The following is an 18,237-nucleotide window of genomic DNA, read 5'->3' as shown; positions in this document are numbered from 1 at the left end:
CTGGCGTAGCTGTAATGTTTATAACATGAGACAGCTACACAACTATAGAACCTGCTGACTGTCATTCAGATAGACAGCGGTGTTACTTTCCAAGTTGTTGTTCAGACTTGTGATGTCGGGCTGTTTAAACCGTTTACACTCTTTGTTTCTAAGCTGTGTCTCTCTGTGTCTCTTGAAGGTGGTGATTATGGAGGTTCAGGGCCTGAAGTCTCTGGCTCCAAACAGAATTGTTTACTGCACCATGGAGGTGGAAGGAGGACACAAGCTGCAAACAGACCAGGCTGAGGCGTCAAAGCCTACGTATGTACACACAAACACACACACCACACATAAACACACATATTTCCTCAAGTCATAGTTCCTCCAGCCATTGAAATTTTCTGTCTCTGTCTAGACTTGTCTTACATAATTTCTGCTGATTTGTCAGCTGCGTATTCAAGCAGCAAATCAGCCTGTTTTACCACATCCTAAAGGTGTTGGACTAGATTCGGGTCTGGAATCTGGGGAGTCACTGAAGTAACTGAACTCACATTTATGTCAATGAAACCAGTTTGTAACATAAAGCATTATCCTGCTGGACGTAGTAGCCATTAGAAGATGGTCAATTGTGGCCATGAAGGGATGAACATGGTCACCAACAATACTCAGACTGTGGTAAAACATTCCCCACAACTTTGCACCACCAGCAGCAGCCTGGACTGTTGACACAAGGCAGGTTGGTCTACGGATTCATATTTCAACCATCAGCCGCCGCAGCTCAAATCCAGGTCTGTCAGATCAGGTCTTCATTCGTCCAGTGTTTACAACTGTGAGTCCACTGCAGCTTCACTTTCTGTTGGAACCTAAACCTGATATCCACCCCTACAGCTTCTCCTATCAGCACAGACTAGTAGTTATCTGAGTAACTGTGGCCTCTGTGTCAGCTCCAACCAGTCTGTCCGTTCTCCTCTGACCTCTCTCATCAACACAGGATGCCTTTGTTGTCTCAGCTATGAGTAAAATCTCTGTTGTGAAAATCTGAAAATCCAGGGGATCGACCTTTTGAGAAGCTGTCTGTCACACCAACAGTCATGTCATACTCAAAGTCACTGACCTGGATCTGCAGAAGCTTACACACTGAAATGAAAGAAAGTTCAGTATCAGCCTTCAACCTTGACTCATCATCATCTGTTCACAGAGGCGGAAAGCAACCCTTTTGTTTTGCTTCTCTGTCTCCCCTTTTCCTGCTCTGAAGTTAGCATGCTAACCAGCCACCGCAACCCGCGCTGGCTGTCTGTCTCGTCTCCATACTGTAGTGTTCAATCTGACCTGAAGAAGTAGCTGCTCAGAGGATGTATTGTAACCTATTTCCTTGCAAACACAAAGCTTGTTGAGGCTCTTGCCAAAAATGGTAAGTAGTGCTGTGGACTTAGCCCGAGCCAGAGTCAAGACCAAGACCCAACCAATGACCATTGCTTTATTCAGTACCAGTACTCATAATGATCATGTGGCTTGATATTTACGGTATTCCTCTGTCCTCCTAATTCCTAATTTTGTATCAAATCTATACCATATTTATTTGAAACCAAGTATGGGTTGAACAGAATAACTCGGCACAGAACCTGCTACAGTGTGCTACCACCTTTGACACTGACTTTTCAGATGGTTACACAAGCATATACTTTTGTAGAACAAATTTCATTATCTTAAAGTTATTGACTTACATTTGATAAACCAAAGTGAGTGAGTGACAGAGAAAGACATTTGCGGTTTAAAAAAAGATGTCACTGTCCAGCTCAACTGAGACCGAGACAAGACCGAGTAAAAATGTTGCACAACACTAGTGGTAAGTAAACAGCTGTTAATGCCAACAGTGGCTATGTAGCTATAATAAACTTTCAAATGCAAATGCAGGTGTAAAAATTTAAAAACCTGCCCATTCATATACGTCCACATCATTCATCTTTGCAGGCTATGAGATCAGCTTGGTGTTCCTGCAGTATTAGCACTGAAGTGTGGTTTTAGGAGATTTCATGTTCAGTCAGGTGTTACATATCTCTGGCTGTGTCTGCAGGGTTTGTGGGCTCGGAGACAGAGCAGATTTAGCCCGCTCAGATTTGTTACAGGGTATTACACAGGCAGAGTCTCTGTTTTATGGAGTCGTATCAAAGGCTGATTTAGGAAGCGCGCAGAGAGTGTGACCGTGTTAGTGACAAAGTCTGTTCAGAGCCGTGTTTAGACTCCAGGGTTGAACATTTAATTTTATGAGCCACTGAAGTAACAAACAGGTTTCTCTTTTCATAATTTATGTGATTATCTCCACAATTAAGTAGCAGTGACAATAAAACTGACAAAGCCTCAGTGGCAGATGTAACACCATGTCTCACATCCTGTTTCCATGGTAGCCACTCATTCTCCGTCTCATCTTTTACACTTCCTCTTTCTTCGGCCTTGTTTGATATTGTTTAGTTCAAGGTGATTTACTGGTACAGTAGAGGTTATAATGAAAATGGCCAAATGTTAAACCAGATCCTGTACTGTGTGGCTTAACAAAAGGACCATTGAATTCTGACAGACATATTGACATTTGGAAGACCCACTGAAGCCTGGATCACAACTGAACTGTGGTGTAACACAACAAAACATTTTGCAGTGCGAAATAGTTAATAAATACATTTATTGAGATATTAATCGACCGTGTGCTCCAGCGTCCTCCCTTTGTCTCTACTGCTCATCTGTCTCCAGCCCTGAGATGCACCGGTCCAGAGTTCGTCAAGCTGAAGCGTGGAGGATCTCCCTTTTTTTTAGTTAATAAATACATCTGTAACTCCCAAATTGTGAGAAATTGCATGTCAGCATTATAAATACACAGCAGCTATTATTCAAAAATGTGTAAATGGCATAAAAAATAGCAGAAAGAAAAATTATGAACACAGAGAGAACAACCATTTTATGCGCAAATGTTAGTTGTGAAACTTCTGCCTTCTTACTTTAAAGCTACAGTGCTACAGTTTGACATCAGGCGAAATACACATATTTACTGATCAACTATTTATTGGCTGGGGCTAATCACCTGCTTGGCAACTGAACTCGCAGCAAAGAAATAGTCTTTAACTTTATCTTCTTGTGTCATGAATGACACCTGAAATGTGTATGTCAGACATATTGTTGATATTTTGTCATTGATCTCAGGAGAACTGTAGAACAGGCATACTTTTGTGTTATATTGAATATTGTTATCTGATTCACTGTTGGCTCCTATAAACTGTTAATGTGTTGTCAGTACCTGCAGGAACATTACAGGTGCAGTAACAGTGACACACTCTTGGCACGCTGCAGTGTAATAACTGTCTGCTCATGTGAAATGTGACTGACAACATAATTGACCTAGGCTGATGTCTAATGCTAATTACAACAGCTTAGCTCATTGGAATCTATGATGAAAAGAAAGGAAAGACAGTGAGTGATTTTATCTAATGTTCAATAGAGAACTGTTTTTGAACATAGACTCTATATATGACATATTCAAAAGTCGGTTATCATTTAATTATTACACGAGCTAACAAAGCCATACTTGAGCTGTGCTTGTTTTCCTCTGGCTCTGCTGGTCAAATGTGGCCCAAACAGCATGATTGATGTTTTTTTCTGACCTGGGCACATTCACACAGAAAATCTCCCAGGTGCCAGCCAATACCAGGGCCTGCATTCACATGGATCTGCTCTTGTTGATTCGCTCAGCAGGTGTTTCTTCTATATGTTAGACTGGGTTAATAATAGGTGAAATACTGCACAGCTGCAAAGCCTCCACAGTTCCCATGACTTCACTTCCTCTTCACTACTTCTTGGATCTACAGCATTTCTCTGACTTGGCCTTTTCAACTTTCCTTTGAGATGATGTTTTCTCTGATGAGTAGAGAATGTGAACTGAAGTGCGTGTGGGAGGTTAAATGGATTTCTCCAGTGGAAATATCTTCACCCTGCTGAACAATCCCAGAGAATGGCACAGCTGTCTTTCTAGAGCTTTTCTTGCCACAGGTTATGAGCACCACCCTTCATCTTCTACCCTCCCTCTGGGCAGTATAGAGTCCTTGATTATCATTTGATGACTTAAACATGTTTGAGCTGATGACTCTGATGGATACTGTTGCCTATTTGAGTAGGCTATTTTCAAGTACTTTTCATATAGGCTGCTGTACTTTGCTATTTATATTTCTGGTGACCTTCACTTTTGAACTTTTAGTCCGATACATCTCCATCACAGATTCTTAGTAAATGGAAACATTTTAGTCAATGAATGCCAGAATGGGAGTTCAACGTAGAACATTAAACGTCTCTGCTTTAACTCCATCGTGTTTTTGTTGTTGTTGGTTTTTTTTTTTTAGATTTTGGGCGTGGTTAAACGTCGGCTGTGATTGTTTGCTAGTTTGGAGAGATACAAGTCTGGGAATAGCAATAGTACGACAGAGTATTAGGGCCACATTGACAAATAAAAAAATCACAAACTTCGACGACTTTATTCTCGTAATGTTATGACTTTCTCGTAGTCCCACCGGGAATATCTGTATGAATCATGTTTGAAATATTTTCCATATGCCTGATGAAGGTCATAGTTGTGACCGAAACGTTGCTTTAATAAATTAATTGAGAGTGAGACAGTGTGCGGGAGCTTTTTCTGAACTATGACTTTCTCGTAGGAAATGTAGGACTTTATTCTCGTAAATTTACGACTTTTTCTCATAAATTTATGACTTTATTCTCGAAGTCTGTGTTTTTTTCTTTCTGAAGAAGGGGCCATATAGCTTTTTTTTTTTTCTTAATCTCTCCCTCTCTCTAGTTGGGGCACACAGGGTGACTTCACCACCACCCAGCCGTTACCTGCTGTGAAGGTGAAGCTGTTCACTGAGAGCACAGGAGTGTTGGCCCTGGAAGATAAGGAGCTGGGGAGGGTAAGAAATGTTGTTTCAATTAAGTCACTTGGCTTTTGGTTGGATATTATCCATACCTCATAGTTGTTGTGCCTGCTGTGAAACGCCATTTGAGACAAACTGTTTATAAAAACAACCTTGTCCTGTCTTTTTATAGCCTACTGTTTTTATTTGCTGTACTATTTTTAAATTGTGTGTTGTAAAGCATTTTTAACTCGTTTTTTATTATCATTATTATTTATTGTTGTTGTTTCATAATGACAACATTTGTCACATCATTTCATCCAGGTTGTGCTGCACCCAACTCCCAACAGTCCCAAGCAGTCTGAGCTCCATAAGATGACGGTGTCTAAAGGTTGTCCAGACAGCGACCTCAAAATCAAACTGGCCATTCGCATGGACAAACCGCAGAACATGAAGCATTGTGGGTAAGTGACAGTAAAATAGGCACTTATTCTGACTTGTTCAGGTCATAATAAATGAACACACTATAAAGTTGTTTGTATCATCATGTATCTGTGCCATATAGCACCTAAAGTCAATGTTTCAGGGTAAATATCCTTTGTGCAAGATGTTGAGTTATACAAAAAGATGGATCAGTGTCACGATGAAAGTGAAAATATTGAAGGTATATGAATCCAAAATAAAAAATAAGGAATTTAATAGTAACTGTATAAGGATTATTATGTTTTAAAGCCTAATGTTACTCTTGTTTAAGTGGGACACTGCATGTCAAAACAGATCTAAATCTACATTGAAACCAAAACAAAATCTGTCTAATAATAAAACAAAAGTGGCTTTTATTGATGGGCTCAACTAAATGACATGCTTCACTAAAAGAGCCCATCACTGTCACCATCACTGTAGCTGTCAGGAGCTGTACATCCATCTTCATGCCTCCCTCCCCTCCATATGCTTTCTTTTGGGGCCTTGGAGGAGGCTTCTGGGATGCCCTGTAAGATACCCACACTGCCTCCATGTACCATGTGACTGGTTCCACCCCTCTGCACAGCGCATAGGCAGGGCCCCCATGTGTCGCCTCACAGAAGGTGGTTTATATAGGACGACAGGCACAGGCAGCTCAGGGACGGACCGTGGGGAAAGACAGACTGAGGTGGGCTCATCAGAGAGACCCTCAGCCACGCTGGGAGCAGCAGAGGCAGATCAAACTGGGGTCCTCACCCTCAGATGTTCTTTTACAATAAAAGCCCTCTCCCAGTCTGCCTGCCTCCCTAACAGGAAACACAACACAATGAGCCTTAGGATCCACAGAGTGAACATTTACTTGTATGCTTTTATTGTGTAGATTGAATAACACATTTTGGAATTAAACATGGTAATGTGCTGTATCTCTGAATGAGGTAACATAATTTATAAATGAGTTGGGAAAAAATCAGAGTATCATATATCAATATCAAAGTTTAACATATGAAATTATTTGCTCTAATACTTAATTCTTCATTTAAACAACCTAATTTACTTAATTCTGTGCCTCTAAATTGTAGTCCGTAGATAATCATAGTATAAATAGTATCAATCTGATGCACAATAAGAATGGTAACACTTGTAGTGTAAAGTGTGAAACACATAAATGATTAATGAGTTTCTATAAGGCTCCTTAATGAGTTATATCCACTGTGAAGAACAATCACATCAACAGTGATAACTATTGCTGATATATGTGTATATATATATTATCATAATGAGAATGGCTGTTGACAAGCTAAATGTCAAACTAAACAAAATTGCCAAGACAGGAGACAATTAATTTTTTCATTTGATCTGCCATAATTTGATTTGCCAATGAGTGAGCATCTTTAAATTACTGCCAGAGGTTAACTGCTTTGTAAACAGCTTCAATTGTTATATTCTCTAGGTTGTTTCTTTAATTTGTCACCGTCTGTATTTACTGTGAGGGGCAGATGTGCAGTGTAGTGAAACTGTGAACTTGAGTGAAACACACAGACTGTAACTTCTACCTCTGGGGGTCTCCCAGGCAATATAAAAACAAAAGATGGTGGTAAGCGATGTCATGGCACCATGGGATCATAGGCGTTGTGGTGTCTTCACCACCATCTCTGTACCTGTTTCCCATTTTGCATTCCTTTGGGAAATGAAACAGACCCCTTGATTATAAAAATTAACTCTGAATAAAGCAGTTTCACATTCACAGTTAGTGTTTCACAGATGCTTTCCGGACACATGATGCTATTCATGAACCAGACGTTGAGCAATTAACAACCAGTAATTCATTAATGCTCTTTGGCAGTGGTTTTAGAAAGGAAAATGTGAGAACACAGTTAACACATAGAGTATGGGCCTGTTATTTTTATGCATTTAGTCAAAATAAATGCTGATTTAAACAGGAACATCATTACCACAGTGAGCTGAGGTGGGGAGTAGAATATTATTTGGACATAATTACACAGTATGTCTGCATAACACAGCCTGTAAATCAGTGCCAAACAGACACAACTAAATGTAACACTCTTACTATCATTAGACATACTCCAAGAAAGATCTGTCGGCTTAGACAACACCGTCCAATACAGAGCAGGACATCGAGATGTACTGTGAAGCTCAGGGACTAAAGCAGTGATTTGAATGGCTGCAGTGACGGGATTTGACCAGGAGATGTCAGTAGATGCTCAACACTTATGCATCAGGCTTCATGTCATATCAGCCATGGCAAAGTAGAAAGAAGAGAAAATGTTTCCACTTTCCAGTTGAAGAAACTGCATCAAGGTAACAGTGAAAAAAGTTGTTTATGTATAATTATGAATGTTATTTTCCCTTTTGTATCCCTCAGGTATCTATGGGCCATTGGCAAAAATGTGTGGAAAAGATGGAAGAAAAGATTCTTTGTGTTGGTTCAGGTAAGCACAGATAAACCTTTACTTTCCTTAAACAACAAATGGGAAGGATCTATTGGATGAAATGAAATATAACACTCCAAGTTATGTTTTCGTATCATCATCATCATCACCAGCAGCATCATCACCTGAAACTGAGAAAAAAAGCTCTCCGTTATCTTAGAGTATCTGCATAGGGAGTGGGTCCTCTTCCACACAGCCTGCCATGTTGCACTGCCATGCTTCAATAGTGACCCAGAGTGGACAAACTAAACACTAACTTTAACTAAAGAGGACCTTTTACATTTTTACATTACCTTACTATTACCATTGTAAATTCTCTCACACACTTAGATATTGAGAGGTGGAGCATTCAGTTGCTTGCGATTTAAAACATTACCACTAGATGCCACTAAATCTTGCACACTGGTTCTTAATTAAGGGTGTTTAGTGAAGCTATGTCTACCTCTGCAGGGTTAAAGTTTACTTCTTTCAAATTAAGATGGGCTGTAAATCTATATTTTATGTAGTTTTGATTTATTTTGATCAAATAAAACAGTCTGATTGCCAAACCAGGTTCAGTGTAAGAGGGTTGGATGTATTCCTGAACAACTTTGTTAAGTCCTTTTCCGCGGCAGCAGTTATGATCCCAACAGTTTAACCGACCAGTGTCCTTCTTTACTACAAAAGAGAATCACAACAGAAAGCATAGTCTGTCTGAGTTAGTAAGTAAAGACTGGTTAAGATGATTGTTTCATATTCAGCAGTACGTCCTTAAAGAGAGCATCCAAATAATGTCATACTTTCTTTATTCTCTATTATATTTTATAACCACAAGATCACATTTTGACTGGAGTGAGCTCCATGACTTTATCACACATGACACACACAAACCATGAGCAGCCATCAACATGCAGCTCTGCTTCATGGCTATATGGTATTTTCATTGGCCACATGTTGTGAGTGTGCAGCAAGACAGAGAGATGCAGCCAAGCTGTCCTCCCTTGGCTGTCAGAGGAATGATGGAGAGGCCAAGCAGGCTTTTGTCAGGAGATGGGGGGTGGGGTGGGTGTGTGTATGTGTGTGTGTTTGTGGAGGGGTGGTGGAAGCAGCCATTTCCTGGTGGCTCTGCATTAGGAAGTGGGCAGCAGTGGCGGGGTGAGGAGGGGGGGTAGCGGCCTGTCTCTTGTGCATTGGAGAGGATATGTCTCAGAGCTACAAGTTGACAGGGGATTGACAAAGTCGAGTGAACACTAGCTGGCCTAACACTTGCAGCTAGAAAAGCCTGAGCACCGCCAACTTGAAGCCTCTTATTTGCTCCCAGCTAAATATATAGCAAGTGACAAATACTGGTCAATCGACTGCATGCGCGCATGTGTGTGGCTGTGTATGTGTGTGTGGGCTTGTTTCACTATATTTGTGGGACCAGGAGACTCCTCTACTTGTGAGATCTCTGGCTGCTTCATTGGAAACAAAATGATGGACCATGCGACTTCAAAAAGCGATGGAGGGTTAAGACCTGGTCTAAGTCTTAGTGTTAGGGTCATGGCCTTAGAGTGTTCAACTTTGGATAAGAGGTCAAGGAATCTAGAGATCGGTCCCACGGATATAGTAAAAGATGGTCTGTGTGTGTGTATGTGTGTTGGGGGGGGGGGGGGGGGGGCATTATGTCTGTGTATGTTTGTTTTGAGTACAGACACTGTTGTTGCTGTTTTAGATGTTATGTGGTACAGACTCTGCAGTGTCATTTGTCTGTTTTTTTTAATATAAGATGGTGTGAGTAAATATTGACTGTCATTTTGTTACTCACATTTGTATTGTATTGTATTTACCACTTCACACTTTGATTTAGATCTGTTTCCCTTAAATGGGTCATCGGTAGTGAGTGTTTTGCAGGTAGAAGGGTGCCCAAACATTTGTAGATACAGTGATTAAAGTTTTTGTTCTATGTTTTTGGTCACAGCTGCACATAGAGGTGGGCAGCACCTCACGACAACAACATCAACGGTTTGATCCCGTCTGTGTGGAGTTTGGATGTTTTCCCCGTGCTTGTGTGAGCTCAGAATCAGAGGATCAGAGGGACGGTGGTTTGATCCACATGTCCACATCGAATTGTCCTTGGGCAAGACAAGGAATTGTATGGAAAGTGATGGTTGTTTTATAATAAAAAAATAATTCAAAGACACAGATGTGCCACAAATTCAGAAAACAACCATATCAATATGAATGGCTGAGTTTAATTTTCTGTAGCATGTTTGTGTATTTGCAGCGAGTTGATGGGAGTTATTTTCTGAATTTTTTGCACAATTTTTTTTTGCACGTGTCTTCTGAAGTTGCATTACCATGAGCTCTCAGGAGTCAGACCACTGTACAGAGGAGGTTTGCTCTGCCTCCTTTAATAAAATGAAATGTGCCTGAAACCTAAAAAGGAGTCTACCTGCAGAAGGCATCAGACGAGGACCCAGAGCAGGAACCCCCTTTTATTCCTGTCAGTCAGATGGCCCCAGGTCTTTGGGATAACAAATTAAAATGTAAAAAGGTCTTGCTCAAACACTCTGACTTATTCACACAGTCATATTTGGAAGCCAGTGAAAAATGTGAAAGCGAATATATGACCTCAAGGTGGTAGATGTAAATTAAGATTTAGGTATTAGCTGTAATATGTAAAAAAAAAAAAAAAAAGAAAAGAAAAAGAAAAAAAAGGCACAACAAAATAAACTACAATTCATTCATAGCACTGTGAATACAGGCCTGTTGTTTAAAACACATAATTTTTCTTGGTTATTAAAATCGTTAAGAAAAATGAACAGTCTGCAAACCACCATGTGTGTGTTTTGATAATGTTTGTGCTTATGTACTGCAGATAGAGGGAGACTTTCTTTTCTATCCTTGTACTTTATTTTGTTATTTATGACTGTATAATTGATGACTTTGCATTAAGCAAAGGGCACCATAAAAAGTAGAACTGTCACTGCTTTCCTATTTTAGTTCAAAGGAACCCTTGTTGATCTGATCAGCGTGGTTTTGACTCAGGAGTTGATATGTCACTTCATCTCAGCTACACTTCCTTTTCTCTCTGTGTCCTCTCAGTCCTCCCCCTCTCCACTCATTCTCCTCCACATCTTCTGCTTGGACATCATTTTCCCATCCTCCTCCTTCTCGCTCATCTCCCTGCTGTTTAGCACTTGCCTGTCACCCCCCCGCCTTCATTTGTTCCTAATCAGTCCAGTGGTTGTGGCCTGAGTCGACCCTCTTTGCAGCATCCAGGCAGATTACAGACACCGAGGCGTGCTCATGGTGGAAAGAGTGTAATTGCACATCTGTCTGCGTCTGCCTTTCAGTTTGTGCCATTTGAGTTCATCTTCATTCAGCTCAGTTCACTCTTTCTCAGGTCACTTAGGTTGTGCATATTTTATTGAGCTTCAGCATTTTTTTTGTCCCCTTTCTCATCACTTCATCTCAGTTCATTCCAGTCAATTCATTTAATTCAACATAATTTAAAGTTAATTAAAATCCAAATTCAAGTGTAAGGATTTTATTGAAAAAAAGACTGGAAAGTGGTTGGATGGAAAGTTTTGTTTGTGGCCTCTGAAGTTTGTGAGAACATGTGCCACATCCAGCAAATCATCTTCAGTGTTCATATCAATGTGTTTCCAGTAATGATGTGAGCACAAACGACTGCAGCAATCCCCCTCGCTCTCTGCTCCTTCCTCAGTCTTCATCACTGTCTCTCCATCACTGTTCTGCTGACTGACAGCTGAGAGAGAGAGAGAGAGCGGCAGAGACACACTCGGAGAAAGGAGGCTGGTGTTTTGGGGTATGGGTGGAGGGAGGGACGGAGGCAGAGGGGGGGTGGGGGGTAGTTTAGACTCTGATTTGCCTTTGTGGTGTCCTGGAGGCCAGGGAGCTGCTGGAGAGTCGGTCCAGTTCCCTCCATCCTTTTGCTTGGCCTCAGGTCTCATCAGTGCTGTCGTGAGGAATCTCATTTGTCACACACATGGAGGGAAATCCAACACACACACACAACACACACACACAATATGCAGCTGCAGCTAAAGTGAGAGCTGCCACTTGCAATGGCAGAGGTGGCGACAGCGCCAGATTGGCCAGGCCTGGTGATTTGTGACGACAGGCCTGTATGACTGGCAGCTACAGTAGCAGCAGGCCGGCTACAGCTAACAACATAGTGTCACTACACTTCCTCTTACCGGCACAGGGAGCAGTGTCAACACCACAGCTACTAACCTGGACCAGGGTTACACTGATAACTGGGTCATACTGGCCTTTTATTAACAGCACAGACAGTGTGGAGCCTGATAGACACAGTACAACACTCATTTACACCAAAGGTTCATCCTCTGAGAGCATGAATGTATTTATTTTGTATTTTGTATTGGCTTGAGCACATGTGTGGATATTTTTGGTGATGTGAGGATTGTCAGACTAATTTAAAATTAGGTTTTTGTGCTGTCGTATATTTCATGCTGCTTTATAATCAAACAACACATAGACATTTACCTTTATACTTTATGGATCTTGGAGTTTACTTTTTCAAGTTTACTTTCCCGATGCATGTACAAGTTTGAGCTTGCACATGCTTAAGAAATTTTGTTGCACAAATGAATAATGTCAACGCAAAAGGAGGGTGTGGTCAGAGAATTATTAAAGCTTTACTGTGGTTTATATCAAAATGACAAAGCCTTTATTAGTGAGTATTACCTGTACACCTGCCTTCACCTCTCTTACATTATGGTTTGCCTGAAATTAGATCTAGTACCTCTAAACTTCAGTAATTCAGTAACATCCATACACTCTGCCAGCCCCTCCTTCCACCCACCACTGCAGCAGCCCCCCTGCCCCCCTGAAGAGCCAAACACAGCACACTTAATATTCTTCACACTCATTTCCAGGCTGTACAACTACACATCATTTTCACAGGTAGATTTGACTTTTAAATGAATAAATAAGCAAGCGGACTAACACACACCACATGTATTATTCACATGACAAACAGAAACTGTTTCCTAGCAGGCAGTGTTTACACAGTATTTAACACTGAGAAGAGGGGATGAAGGAATCCAGTGAGCCCCCTCCCTCCCAAACTCTTACACAGATGTTGTTCTGGAAATAAAAAAAACAGTCGGGGTCAACAAGCGTTTCAAGACATAACCTCTGAACTAAACTTCATTTCTTTGTGGTATTCATTATCATCATTATTAATATAGTATAGCCCCATGATGTGTTTACACAGTCAGATGTACAGGAAAATTGAATGGAAATTGAATAGCAACTTTTTGTGCATATCTGTGAACAACATGCAAAGTATGAATGATTAGAGGTGAAGTGTATATAACGTAACGTAACACAGTCACATTTGAAATTCGAGCTGTCTCTTCTTCAGATGTTTGTTTTGTTGCTCTCTGGAACCAGTCAGTTCATCTTTTTGGTCCTGCCATGTTTTATCTGCCTCCTGGGGGGAGGTTGAGAAGATGGGCAGTGACAGGATCTCTTCCAATGATAGTGGACAATGTGACAGACAGGAAGTAATATGATTTATCTGAAAATCTTTTAATGATTGTTTTAATATCTGTTTCCAAAATGTTTGTCACGTCACGTGTTAATTTATTTGTGAGATATTGTAAAAAAAAAAAAAAAAAAAAACTGCAGTGATGAGGAGGAGGGAGAAGATTTTACTCAGAGGGAAACTTAGACCTGATAATATTGTTTACGTCTGACTTCCTTGTGAGCCGGTTGTTAAGTTGATGTATCTTTTCTGTGTGTATTTGCAGGTGAGTCAGTATACCTTTGCCATGTGCAGCTACAGAGAGAAGAAGGCTGAACCTGTGGAGCTTCTCCAGCTGGACGGCTACACTGTGGACTACACCGACCCCCAGCCAGGTATCCGCTTCACAACAAGTAATGGTGGTTTAGACTGCCCAGCCACAACAGACAGAATGTGGAAATGTGGATTTTTGGACTTAACGCTTTCAGTGAGGGAATCAGCATAAAGACTTTGAAAGGAAAAAAAATGGAAAAAAGTGACCTACAGTATAAGGAGTAAATGGTTCAATGAGTCTCTATTGTATAAACCTGCAGTGCAAAGAAACTCATAAATGTACAAATTGTGATTTTGTTTGTTTTACAGTAACTTCTACGGTAATTTGTTTCTGAATGAACAAACATTTTTTGTCATGTGCAAACAAGAAAGATGAAGTCTTTGGTAGTTAGAGCCCACTGTGATGTCACATGTGAGGTGTACCCCTAGACACTGGTGGTGGTGGTCTGAAGATGGGAAGAGAAAAAGCTTGGGATCTGGTTGTGATGATGAGCCAGGCCTGAAAACTGGAGGTGCTAAAGAAGAAAGGTTGCAAATATCCACTTGGATATGAAGACTGGTGATGAAAAATATTGGGCCAGCGCAGTGAAATGACACCTCATTTCAGGAGAGAGGGGAACAGATTTTGAAATATGACAAGGAGGACAAAGTGATAAATTTGCTGGTTTAGATTGTGGCAAGACCTGATGGGTTGGAGCAGGTGAGAGAGGGAAGAAACAGAGAATGGTGAACAGAAACTGGAAATAGAAGAAGTAGTCTTTCTGACTGAATTAGTAATGAGAGGAAATAACCCCTTGTGTCCACACCATAGATATGGTACAATAAAATTCAAGTGAGCTGTCACACAGGATCGTTGATATGGTGTTGTTTATTCTGATGTACCTGTACTTCCTCCTCTGTCTGTCTCTCAGGTCTGGACGGAGGTCGGACGTTCTTCAATGCTGTGAAAGAGGGCGACACTGTGATCTTTGCCAGCGATGACGAGCAGGACCGGATCCTGTGGGTGCAGGCCATGTACCGAGCTACCGGCCAGTCACACAAACCGGTTCCTCCCACCCAGGTCCAGAAACTCAACTCCAGGGGGGGCACAGCGCCACAGCTGGATGCACCCATCTCTCAGTTCTGTAAGTTTACATCTGATTATCTTCTTCTTCTCAGATAGGCTGTAACTAATGAAGTGCCATCCAATGTAATCAGTCTATTCAGTCTATTTTATAAGATAAAACATTTTCAACAGTAAACTTGGAATCGGTATCTGGGCCGGACACTGATCGACTAATCTCAGCGTACTGTAGGAAAATGGGCAGCACCATTTAATGTTGTGTGTCCTCAGTTTGTCTCCTCCTGGTCTTCTACTCTACATGTTACTGTTATTCTTTCTCTGTGTGCTGCTTTGCTCTCTGTTGTAGATCTGCTGTATTGTTTGTGTTGGTGGCTTTTCTGTGTGCCTTTATGTTCTCTGTTTGTTCCTTCTTCTTCTTCTTTTAAACCCTGACCCTGCTTTCTTGTAGCTGGATTAAAGGGTAAGTGCTTTCCTCCCCTTTTTTTCTCTTTCCTCATGTTGTCGTCCATCACTTTTCCTTTTTTGATTGAGTTTTCTGGCTGTTATTTTACGATAGAAATACTGTAATCTGCATGCAGACATTATTTGCTTTGGCTGTGCCTTTGTCTGCATATCTGCTGTCTGTACCACAGAGGTAGACCAGATTGTTACACAGAAGTGCTGTATTGACCATAGAGGTCGTAGCCTCTGGTCATTTGATTTTGAAACAGGTATTAGATTTTTTTTTTTTTTTCATTTAATTTTTAAAATACAAATATTCAGCATAAATTACATTGTAAAATATTGATTCATTTTCATGAGGACTTAATTAGTGATGCCTAGAAAATCACAGCATGTCTGTTTCTTAACAAGAGCTGTGAAGGCTGCTTTGTAACCACCATGAAAAGGTTATCGCCTGTGTTTATGGACTGGATGTTGATGATCAAGAATTCTTTTTCTGTCTTGTTCTGGGCTACGGTCGAAAAGTTTTTTTTTTCTTCAGAAGGTGCCAAACCTTTGTGTATTTAAGTTAATTAATTAATTAAGACTTGATAAGAGTTGGACGACTTCTCAAAACAAGGGGAAAGGAGCTAATAACATCCTACAATTGCCTGCTGTGACAAGAACCAACAGTTATGTAAATCCATGTTTGACTGGCTAAGCTTATCATTTATCTTGATTTATGATTGGTTATTTTAATGACTCAGATTTATTCATTTCATGTTATCTGATTTAAACATCTATTTATATAAATAATAATAATTAATATGATGTAAAAAAATTCCAAAGTCAAAAATTCTCCCTTACATCTTGAAGAAAGTGGTGGGGAAAGGAGGTAAAGGTCATTTCTTTATGACACAACTCAGCAGACTGTAGAACACAAAATGCACAGTTGCCTCAATAAGAAATGCACGCAGATCAGCACATTATTATATATATAAAAAAAGATTCCTATGTGCATTTGTGTAAGTGATTTTAGTGAGCAGGTTGTTTTTGACACAACCTCTGGAATCCCACTGAGTCCCAGCAGCTGGTAATTACCAAGTTAAAAGTGCCAGGCCATGAATAATACAGTGTGGTTGCTGCACAATTAAATCAGGCACCAATCAGTCAATGTTACCAAATAACTACTTGCCTGTTCACACCTGGATCAGCGAAATGAATAATATAACATCATGTCACCCCCCACCCAACCCTCACCTTCACTCGTCAGTCCAAATCAAAATAGATTACATTAAAACACTGTAACATCAATTGCAGGATGAAGAGGTTTGTGTTTAGCTGCTGAGATCGGATATTATTCTTCTATTAACTCCTTTGGGTCTGATGATGAGTTTTCATTAGTTTTATTGTACTACTGTAAACATGATTACAAGTTTAGTTTGGGAGAAATTATATAGTTCGAGAGACTTTATAAATTTAGTTTTCATATATTTATAAAATATATATATTCATATTTTGTTCTTATCTAACAATAAACTTTAAATCTTGAGCACTGCTGCTTCAGTGGAGCTGCTCAGGTTTCATTTCTTCAGATTTTTAAAGCTTTTTCCCCAGTTCAGCTGCTGTGGATGGAGTCCTGGATAAACATGGATAAAAATAATATCAGTTTAGGTGTTTGTTTTATTTGGGATGTTTTCACTTCTTTAACTCTACCTACCTATCCTTAACATTGTAAACACCTAACTAACTGTACTCTTCGCATATTCACAAGCATGCACTACAATTAGTGGGCATTCAACACCAAAACAGCAAACATCTTGTTCAAGTGAACTGCAGATGGCTACTGAAGGTCATCCCATACCTATCCTTAACTCTGGAACAGTTTGTAAAACCATAACCACAACATTCCTACACAAAAGCCCACCTACACCTCTGTCTGCCTTAAACAGCTGATCTATAGTAATACAGCATGCACTACAGTAGGTGCATTAATGAATTGGTTCACAATGTATAGTTCCAATTTACTTCAAAACATTTATTGTGAATTTTTCAATTTACCTGTAAGTAATTCTTCACAATTTGAGTCTGCTGCCTATAAACGTAGCGCTGACTGAGGTGTATTAATCCAATAATGGCTGGGCTGTTACCGCTGACTCACAGACTCAATGCATTGATGAGCTTTGTCATATGAGAATCAAAAGACAAACAGTAATAGAGCAGATGTGAAAGTTGAAAACAGCTCAGTGTTACACAGCTGTTACTCCTCACAGTTGTTATACTAAGTATTTTAGCGACAATAAGGGCACAGTTGGATACGGAGACGATAGAAAATCCCCACTAACATCTTCATCATTGCTGACGTTTTAAAGTCAGCTGTGAGGTTGAGATTATCAGCTTTTGGAAGTTGTTACAGAAAATTCACAAAACAACAAACTGTACGTTGGCCACCATTAACAATGTGGTTGATGTGAAGTGATGCTGGGGAGTCTGAGATCTGTACGTGGTTGTGGTCACTCGCAGCAAAAGTGAGCCATGTGTTCAATAGACCCAAATGCCTCTGACCATCAAACCCTGGACCAACAGAGTGTCCAGTCCACTGCCTCCCAGTTCCTCTTCTCTGGATCTATAAATGAATAGCAGCTATCAATCACTGTCAGGGCAGTCCCTCCCCTGCCCAGACGAACAGGGGTGACTAATGTCATTGCATGTTACTGTCCAGCCCTCCCGCCTCCACTCCCACTCACTCACATCAAACAGACCTGACAAGCCACCAGCTACAGACCAAAGGGGCACCACAATGTCACCTTTTTAGATTTTTTGGGGGGGAGGGTGGAACTTGTTGAGGGGACACAATCAGCTCCCAGCATCCCACTCTTTGTTTTGTTTGTTGATTGACAGCTGGGGTGCCTCCATTGGGCAGTGAAGAGGACGCTGGCTGACAAATCCCTTGATTGCTTTGTAGCTCTGTATAACCTTCATTCACATCTGTCCCAAGTTTGTCCCGAGTGACAGGACAAACTATGTCCATACTGGACATACACATACAAGAGAAGTTACATTGAGTCTAAGACGAGCCAAACAAGACTCTGTAAAGTCTGTGGAGTTCATCCTCATCACTGCCCTAAGTTGATGATAATGTTTGTACCAAATGCTGCTAGC

General features: G+C 40.6%; 1 protein-coding gene across 3 annotated transcripts in view; it reads left to right on the top strand.

Annotated features, from left to right (window-relative positions):
* LOC310986399 (calcium-dependent secretion activator 1) overlaps positions 1–18,237 on the top strand; it is a gene marked incomplete at both ends in the record, with an annotated part of 133,831 nt that overhangs the window by 56,875 nt on the left and 58,719 nt on the right. For all 3 annotated transcript variants that reach the window (XM_083972280.1, XM_083972278.1, XM_083972279.1), the window contains 6 exons: positions 179–300; positions 4,814–4,925; positions 5,193–5,332; positions 7,714–7,780; positions 13,546–13,654; positions 14,504–14,716. In XM_083972280.1, the coding sequence (XP_083828406.1) occupies positions 179–300; positions 4,814–4,925; positions 5,193–5,332; positions 7,714–7,780; positions 13,546–13,654; positions 14,504–14,716 (763 nt within the window). The remainder of the gene's footprint in view (positions 1–178; positions 301–4,813; positions 4,926–5,192; positions 5,333–7,713; positions 7,781–13,545; positions 13,655–14,503; positions 14,717–18,237) is intronic.

This window comes from Trachurus trachurus (assembly GCF_905171665.1).
Source record: "Trachurus trachurus genome assembly, chromosome: 5".
NCBI lineage: Eukaryota > Metazoa > Chordata > Actinopteri > Carangiformes > Carangidae > Trachurus > Trachurus trachurus.
Note: the sequence above shows the minus strand (reverse complement) of the source record. Positions and strands in the feature narration are given on the sequence as shown.